Here is a 9,144-nt window from a genome sequence, read left to right as displayed (position 1 = left end):
GACTCCCAACCGATTAAGGAAACAAAAATAAACAATGAATTCAAGGAGCAAGGAAGCAAAAAGGCACACCCAGTTTGGTTGTTACAACGCCATACTTTCCATCCATGCAGTTCAGAATGCACTAAGTACTGGCTATAGAAAGAACACCCTACCCATGAAATCATCAGCCACTTCGCAATTCCAAATTCATCTCGTCAGTTTTCCATCCATGAAATCTTAACCATAGGGCAGAAAGTTGGCGATCACAACCATTGTGAGATTGTTACATTCACTCCTCGAGTCACCAAAAATAATAAGTGTTGGCAGCACACAAGGAGCTGTGTCTTCCCATTGAAAGTTACGATAAACTTAAAGGTTTGGGAGTGAATTTGAGTGGCACCACAACAATGTTTTCAGAGAAGACAATGCGAACACCTGGGGTGCAAAGGGGAAGATGAACATCACTTTGGCATGGACGCACTGGATGGTCAGGCCGGATATTTCATTTGACCTACTTTTTCATTTCCCAAACCTTGCAAAATCTAGAAATGTAGTGTTGCTTAAACACTCCAATAAGGGGGCTATGAGCCTCTGTCAACATCTATCATAGTTTTTCGTGAGCCATAGCCCTTGCCCCGTTCAAATTTTGGTTGTTTTGAGAGTATGGGAGAAACAACATCTTGGATACGTGAAGGGGTGGAGGGAGGGACGCAAGTTAGATAAAGAAGGTAGCGAGGGCAAGGTAGTGAGAAAGTTGACAAATGCATAGGAGGTAATGTGCAACATAAGGAATGCGAGCAAGTTCTTGGCGTGGCTCCTTCATGTAGGAATCTGGTACCCCGCTTCCTTACTTTCATTTGCATAATATGTAACTATTTTCCAAAACTAGATGCAAACTATAACTTTATAGAAAGAGTAGTTAACACGGACCAAACATACACACGCACACATTTCACAACAGTCAAATTTAGTACAATGTGATATGGCCTCTAAGATCCAAGCAAAGGCCCATATCGTGTTGTCATGATTTTGATGGAAACTCCTCAAATCCTCATAACCTTACACCTTCAAGTATCGTGGAAATATGTGATATGTGATCTTGTTGCTATCTCTTTTGCTACACAGCATTTTGATGCGAGTAGAAAGTGTGTCTTCCTTTAGAGTAACAACCCATACCCTAAGGCTAGAAAGGCTAAACAACGACACCAATATATAATCATTTCTTCTCTATAAAACTATCTCTATATTCTTTATTTGTGAGGTTTTACTAAAAGGGAAATGCAATGCGGCACCGATCCCTGAAGCCTCTCTTATGAAGGTAAAGAGCAACACCTCCCACTATACAATCATCTCTATATCTCTATATTTCTTATTTGTGAGGTTGCACTCAAAGCACACGTGGGTGTGTGATGAAGAGAGAAATATGATATGTGCACTAAGAGAGAGTGAGTGTGTGACACACAAACACGCACGCACGCACGCACGCATGCACACACACACACACACACAGATTGTACATGTGTGTTCAAGATAAAATACTCATGCATAGAGTAAACTAAGCATAGAGCCAAGGTAAGCGGTACCTACAGTGGAGGGGGTCTTAAAGTCAATTCTAAAATCCTACCTTGAGACCCAGCAGTGCGGGTCTCTAGCCCGTCGTTGACAGGTCATGCTACTCGTATATTCCTTATTTCTAAGTTTGACGTGGCCATCAAAGGTTAACACATGTGTCCATCAAAGGAAGTGGGGATCAAAGGCTATGCCATGCCTAATGTGGTGGGGATCTATGGATGGTTATCAATAGATTGATCGCTCGCCCGACTCTCCCTTTGACTCTTTTGCATGTACAACCATTCCGTCCACCACCCTCATCGACAAGATCTCCTCCCATCCCCTTTGCCCCTCCAACAAAAGCTTCGCATTCTCAAGACTTCGACTTGACTTTGGGCAACACGTTCTACTGGATCGCGAGTTGCTGGTGCAACATGTAGGCAAATTTGTACCGCCCATTTTGGTCAAATGAGGCGTTCATTGATTGCAGCAACAAACTGGTTAGGAAGATCCCGTAATCAAAGCAAAAGATGTAGGTGTTTTCTGAGGAATCAAATAGAGTCTGATGATAATCGAGTGTCGGAAGGAGATGGTAAAGCCTAGGCAATGCAACAAAGGAAGAGGAGGAGACGGAATTAATGTCTAATGAGTTCCAAACGGTCCTTCATGTCACTATTGCAAAAAACCAAGCATGGCTCCAGACTATTTGTTTGAACTAGGCTTTTCTGCGATGGTACAATTGGGTGAATAACAAGTCGGTAGAGTGATCACAGTAAATCCATGCCATTTTATTGTTTTTCTCAATTCACATAACGTAGTGTTCAGAAGGGAGGCATAAAAATGAGCCCACGCTATCAAACATAAACAAACAAAAGAAACATCCGGAAATCCTAACCTGCAAAAGCGTGACTCCCAACCGATTAAGGAAACAAAAAGAAACAATGAATTCAAGGAGCAAGAGAGCAAAAAGGCACACCTAGTTTGGTTGTTACAACGCCATACTTTCCATCCATGCAGTTCAAAATGCACTAAAGGCTGGCTATAGCAAGAACACCCTACCCATGAAATTATCAGGCACTTCACAATTCCAAAATCGTCTCGATGAAATCTGAACCATAGGGCAGAAAGTTGGCCCTCACAACCATTGTGAGATTGTTGTTCACTCCTGGAGTCACCAAAAATGATGAGCGTTGGCGGCAAACAAGAAGCTGTGTCTTCCCATTGAAAGTTATGATAAACTTGAAGGTTTGGGAGTGAATATGAGTGGCGCCACAACAATGTTGTCATAGAAGATAATGCGAACACCTGGGGTACAAAGGGGAAGATGAACATCACTTTGGCATGGATGCACCGGATGGTCGGGCCGGATATTTCATTTGATCTACTTTTTCATTTCCCCAACCTTGCAAAATCTAGAAACATAGTGTTGCTTGAACACTCCAATAGGGGGGCTATGAGCGTCTATTAACATCTATCATAGATTTTCGTGAACCATAGCCTTTGCTCCGTTCAAATTTTGGTTGTTTCGTTGCTATAGGCCTTTCCATCCATGATAGAATGGTGTTGGTTGTAGATCAAACAAGGGCCTCCCTCTCCTCTCATTTGCAATCAGTGTGTAAGATGGCTTGCGACGACCAACACGAGGATGCAAACTTCCCATGACATTTTTGTCCACAAATCTCCGTTCCCATTGCTCATGTACCATTTGGACCAAGGGGCTCTTCTAGAGTTGCCCATGGACATGATGGATTATTCTACCTCACGAGTGCTGACAACCACGGATAGAAATCCATCTTCAACTACGTCAACCATCAGAAGTTCCACATGTAGTTGACAAAGGGAAAATGAAAATTTGTGACACTTGAATCACGTTTTCCTTCATCCTGGAGCTGAGGAGAGTATGGGAGAAACAACATCTTGGATACGTGAAGGGGTGGAGGGGGGGGACGCAAGTTAGATAAGAAGGTAGCGAGGGCGAGGTAGTGAGAAAGCTGGCGAATGTATCGGAGGTAATGTGCAACATAAGGAATACGAGCAACTTCTTGGCGTGGCTTCTTCATGTAGGAATCTAGTACCTTGCTTCCTTACTTTCATTTGCATAATGTGTAACTATTTTCCAAAACTAGATGCAAACTATAACTTTATAGAAAGAGTAGTTAACTAGGACCAAACATACACACACAGACACACACATTTCACAATAGTCAAATTTAGTACAATGTGATACGGCCTCTGAGAGCCAAGCAAAGGCCCATTTCGTGTTGTCATGATTTTGATGGAAACTCCTCAAATCCCCACAACGCGATATGGGATAAGACACCACACCTCAAAATGTTTTGTCTTGCGGTGCTTCCATTGTTCGATGAACAATCATATAGGGCCTTACTACCTCCTCCACTATAGCCTTAAAGCAAAATGCTAGCTAAGAAGAGATTGGCGATGACATCCACCACCCTTCACCGGAGGCACTCTATCAAGCCAACTTGCCTTGCAGTCCTCACCCTTTCTATGGTGGCTCCAGGAGAACCGTTTTAGGCCCCTGGGGTCCAACTTATTAGCATAGTCTATCAAACCAAAATTGAGGCATAATTCATCCCAGGCTCCCTCCTCCGAAGCCATAAATGATCTCACCGGATGAGACCGATCAAGAGAGTCCTCAGTAAATTCTAGTCACCTACTACCAACCATTTTATCATTTGACAAGTTATCTTTCAAATACTGCCAACATTCACATCTCTCCAATGATGAATTAGGGGCATACAAACTGACTATTGTGAACATAAAACTATCTTTGCAGATCGCGACAGCTACACACAAGGCCTTTGGGTGGCGAAATACTTCATGCAGACCAAGAAAAGCTTTAGAAACAATTGCAAAGCCTCCTCGACCACGTTCCAGGTAGTTTACTAACACTGAAAACCCAAGGTCCCTTAACACAAACCAAAGCGGGTCCTCCTCTCCACATTTCATTTCTTGTTGCAGGAGAAAAACGTCAAACTCCAGACGAGATAACAGAGAAACACACCCTTTCTGCTTGATAGGGGAACAACTACCCCTCATATTCCATTACATCACATGCACTGACTGCACATTCAAGACCGCATCCTATCCTTTCTACTATCATGTAGACAATGCTTTGATGAAATGGAACCTATTCTCTTTACCTTGTCCGGCATTATGAGCTGCATCTTTCAGACATTTTGAGACAACAAACCTGCATTGCTTGCCTCAGGCGATCATCTGATTACTCGGCCCAAGGACTTTTTTCTCCATCTGCTTGTCCTTTGGAAGTCCTTTACGATGAGCTCTTCTTCAATAACTTCCTTGGCAACGTACCCTTCTCGCGCACCCTCATAGCTTTGCATGTTGATCACGTCACTAATAGTTTGAGGTTGATCTCCTTTTTGCACCTCACTGAGTGTTTGCTCTGTTCGCAGTTGTCGAGATCAGGAGCCACCATAGAGTCTGGACTATTGAACACGGAGGGAGGCTTTCCCGGGGGCATCTTTAGTCTTCCCTTTTCAACCAACGGTTTTCCATGTGCCCTCATCTGATCTCGACCCAGAAGGGGCATCCATCGTGGGAGTTGTCTTGTCAGGAGCCAAGATAGGAATATACATGTCGGTTTTCAAACATTCTCTTCCTTGACCGGAACGAACCTCAGGAGGGGGGCCGGACTCAAACCGATCCCCATGAGCCAAGGGAGTAATGGGACAAAGAGACGACCCCGAAAGGTGAAAGCCCTTTAAATTTTTGGGAGGGGGAGACAAGAGAGGTGGAATTGGGATTCTAAATGGGAATGGAGTGGCGATGGCAATTCTGTGGGAGAATGCGTGGTCTGTCTTCTTCTTCTCTAAAAACGGCTATGGAGTCTGGCGAGCTACAGATACCATGAATTTGCTCTGTTATATGGACTCACCATGATTCCAACGCGCAGATCTCTCGCCATCTCCTTCCGAATTGCTCCTTGCCGATGCTTCGGATCTCATCTTCAACAACAGAATGTTTCTCATCAGCCTCAGCCTCCTTCCTTCGACATCATCCCCCACCTCCTACAGCTTGGCTTCTCCTCCTCCTCCCTCCAATGCCTCGCGGAGCTCCCTCCCCCCCTCCTTTCAGCTCAGTGGCAGAAAATCCACCTCCTCCTCCAAGACCAGGTGCCTGTCTCCATGCTCTCCAAACCCCGTGTTTTCAAGTTTCTTTCTGCCACTCCCCACGACAAAATTGTATCCTTCTTGGACCTCTTCCGTTCCCTCCACTTCAGCTTCGAAAACTCTGTCAGACTCCTCCTTCGGAACCCCTCATTAGTGTCTTGTCGGACGGACAGTCTGCGACGTAAATGGGAATTCTTTGAGGATTTGGCAGTCGATAAAAAGACAATGGTGACGCGATTAGCTGCTTGCCCTCGGTTGTTCTCAATGAGCACCAAGACCCTACAGCAGCGGCGTGCTGATCTGCAAGCTATGGGTCTGCACCCGCGGGACCTCTCCAAGATCATTCCTAAGTGGCCGTCAATCTTATGCGTTAATATCTCCGACAGACTTCGATGTCTTCAGCAACAAGGACTAGGCGTCGAACGCGTTACCAAAATGTTGCTTATCAACCCGCGTGTGTTGCTCTTACCGGCTGAGCGTTTGGTGGAGAGGTTGGGTATATTTCAAGAATTTGGATTGGAGAAGAACAGTTTGGAACTTTGCCAAGCTATGTCCATGTTAAGCACTCAAAGTGCAGAGCAGTTGCAAGCGCGATTCCATCGGCTGATGGCTCGGGGATTCTCGTTCGAGGAGGTTGGTCAACTATTGAGCAGATGCCCGACCATATTTCGCATGAGCGACGCTCTTACCGCCAAGAAAATTGACTATTTAGTTCAGGTACTGGGCCGGGACATAAGCGAAATTATAAAATTTCCTCAATATTTGACACTTAGCCTTGAGAAGAGAATCATTCCTCGTTTCAATGTGCTCACTGAGTTGCAAAGGAAAGGAAAGCTCAAGGGCGAGTTGAGTTTAACATCGGTACTGGCACGCAGCGATAAAGACTTCGAGAGATACAAGGCCCGCAAGACAATTGCACCATGAAACAGACTTTAGCCTTAAACGTGGCAGGGGAAATGTTTCTTTGCCATCTTTGGCCAGGACATTTAAATTCCTGTCATCCACAAAGAGTTCAGACATGATCTGCATTGAATTCAGCTTTCTGCTGGTTGAAAAATCACTTTTGAATCAGGTTCCCGCACCCGCTTATCACTAGCAAGTTATTGTCTGAATGCGAGCATGATTAAGCTGGTATATATCCTTTTTCCAAGTTAATGGAAATTTACAGAGGATTTCTGTGCTTTATCATTTTTGTTTCTAGGTATTTGTAACCAGTGCATGTTTTTGTTCTTATTACTGAAGGGTGGTACATAGATTTAATGTCTTTTTGTTGGGTTTCTCAAGAAGAGGTACATGTCTGTATTGATTCTCGAGTGTTAAGCAGTGCTTTTCTGCTATCACTTGCATCATGTCAAAAGCCTTGCTGTCTAGCTGTGTGCTCCTTCACTGTACATGTATAGGCATCTCCATGTCTCTCTAAGTTCTACTGCATGGAATGCATGTACCACGTACCATTAGGGGAAAGCCACACAATACTTGTATGCTTTGCTCTGTGTGTGAGTGACAATGAGGTGGGATTGTGGTTGCGAGAGCCCCCCCCCCCCCCCTCCTTCTTTCGGTTCAAAGAGAGTATTTACTGTTTATTGCTGAGCCAAAAGGTTGAATACAATGTGGCCTGTAGATGGAGAACAACCGAATGAAGGGAGACGCTTCCTGTGAGGATGGAGATGGAGAGAGGCAGGCTACTGCCCCTCTCCCTCTTTGCTTGGGTATCTTGAAGACTCCAGGGGGGTCGTGACAACGACTGGCAGTGCCCCTAGTGCGTGGTTTTGTGGTTGTAGCAGTGTTCCAGATTGGTTCTGGTTGTTTGAGTATGATGCAAAGCAGGACTTTTGGCATTATGAGGGTGCGAGAGATTGGACCTGAATACGACAATGCGTTTGGCATGTACACAATGGCTCTTTTGCGGGAACTGATGGAGCACTCACCTGATTGGGTGGGCGTAGGCCCACATCGTGTCATTGAGAGGACGTGTTGTGGTGTGAGGGTCAATGCCCCACATGTGAGCCCGCAAATGAGGACCGAAGGGCTTGACATCTGTAGAATGCATGGGTGTGAAGGAGTCAGCTGTGTGGGATTGCTGCCAGACAGGCAGATCTAGGTCGAATGCATGTTTTACAAGGTCTGCCATGTGGGCAGCTGCATGACTGCTACGTGGGCAGTATGATGATCAGCCACGTGGAATGGATACTGCTAGGCCCAGCAAGCAGGGCTGGGCAGGCACAAATGTGGGCAACTGTTGGGCTGAATCTGGGTCTGCAAGAGGGCAAAAGTGTGGGGTAAAGTAGCCAACCCAAGGCTGGGGCTGAAGGAGTGCCAATGGAGGTTTGTGGGGAGTTTTATAGGCCCCAGATTTGGTTAGGTTGGCCAGTATAAGAAGAGGTAAGGTGGCCAGGTCTGTTCAATCAGCTTCAGACTTGGGTGGGCTTATTTTGAGGCCCTGTCAGCCATCTACAGGATGGAGGAATTCCTAGAGCCTTGAGGGTGTTGAATATACACCTTAGAAATCTTTACTCAACAGTCAACAGGTTTTCAAATGATGGAGATGGAAGAACATTGTCTCTCGAGCTTTGCAAAAGGAAATTCCGTAATGATATCTCAAGCTTTGAATAAAAGGAACTTGTCGTCACATTTTGGACAGAGCAAACAAGACTGTCGTCAAACAAGGACATTTGTCGTCATTCAATTGCCAGGAAGGCATATGTGAAATATCCAATGCACGTCCTTGATAAGTCCCAAGTAAGTGATTCATACGTTGGTTGCCACTATCTGTTGAAAACATGAACTATTTAGTCACGGATTGTTTGTTTTGTGTGTTGTGTACAATAAATTACTATGCATCACATACTAAATACATCACATACTATCTATTGAAAACATGAACTGTTTAGTCATGGATTGTTTGTTTTGTGCATTGTGTGCAATAAACTACTCTTTTCCTGTTATAACTACACAAATGGCTGTACTTTCCTAAAAAATTCATAATGTCCTTACTGCGTTTGTGCAGTATGATGGGGAATTTGCCAGGGCAGGATAGACTACATTTGGGCCTAGTGAAAGTTTGTTTAGGCTCGGTAAAAGGCCACACTTAGGGCCAGTGAAACAAGCTGGTTTGGTGCCAGATCTTGACAAGGGTCAGGTCCAGTCAATCGACCTGATTAGGATGGGTTGGGTTAACCCGACTAGACCTGTTCCGGTCAGCCAACTAGACTTGGTCGGGTTGGTGGGCTAGGTCAGCGGGGGTTTCCCCCCTCTATAATTGGGGTCACTTGGCCCTTGTATTCTTTAGTTGTAGGCACAATTCTAGCGAATGTTTGGTGCCCTTAGATTTCTACTTCAGATCTCAGTCAATAGAAGCGATTCAGCCTTCATCTTAGGCATCCATTTTACTAAATCATAGGTTTGTTGGATTTCTGGATGACCTACGATCGGAATGCCATGACATACATATAGGATCCTG

General features: G+C 44.9%; 1 protein-coding gene across 1 annotated transcript; it reads left to right on the top strand.

The window, feature by feature from the left end:
* The first annotated feature begins 5,347 nt into the window (after nucleotides 1–5,347).
* Nucleotides 5,348–8,143, top strand: LOC147880679 (transcription termination factor MTERF8, chloroplastic-like). Its single transcript, XM_087370805.1, has 2 exons — nucleotides 5,348–6,815; nucleotides 7,306–8,143. The coding sequence occupies exon 1, from the start codon at nucleotides 5,451–5,453 to the stop codon at nucleotides 6,606–6,608; it is 1,158 nt and encodes a 385-aa protein (XP_087226931.1). The 5' UTR covers nucleotides 5,348–5,450; the 3' UTR covers nucleotides 6,609–6,815; nucleotides 7,306–8,143.
* The last annotated feature ends 1,001 nt before the right edge of the window (nucleotides 8,144–9,144 follow it).

Source organism: Dipteris shenzhenensis, chromosome 32, assembly GCF_047967505.1.
Source record: "Dipteris shenzhenensis isolate YYH24624 ecotype China chromosome 32, Dip_SZ_1.0, whole genome shotgun sequence".
Lineage (NCBI taxonomy): Eukaryota > Viridiplantae > Streptophyta > Polypodiopsida > Gleicheniales > Dipteridaceae > Dipteris > Dipteris shenzhenensis.
This window is presented reverse-complemented; position numbering and strand designations above follow the sequence as displayed.

What these genes read in the sequence shown, in the direction of transcription:
- LOC147880679 (XM_087370805.1), top strand. Translation starts at nt 5,451, where the DNA reads ATGATTCCAACGCGCAGATCTCTCGCCATCTCCTTCCGAATTGCTCCT.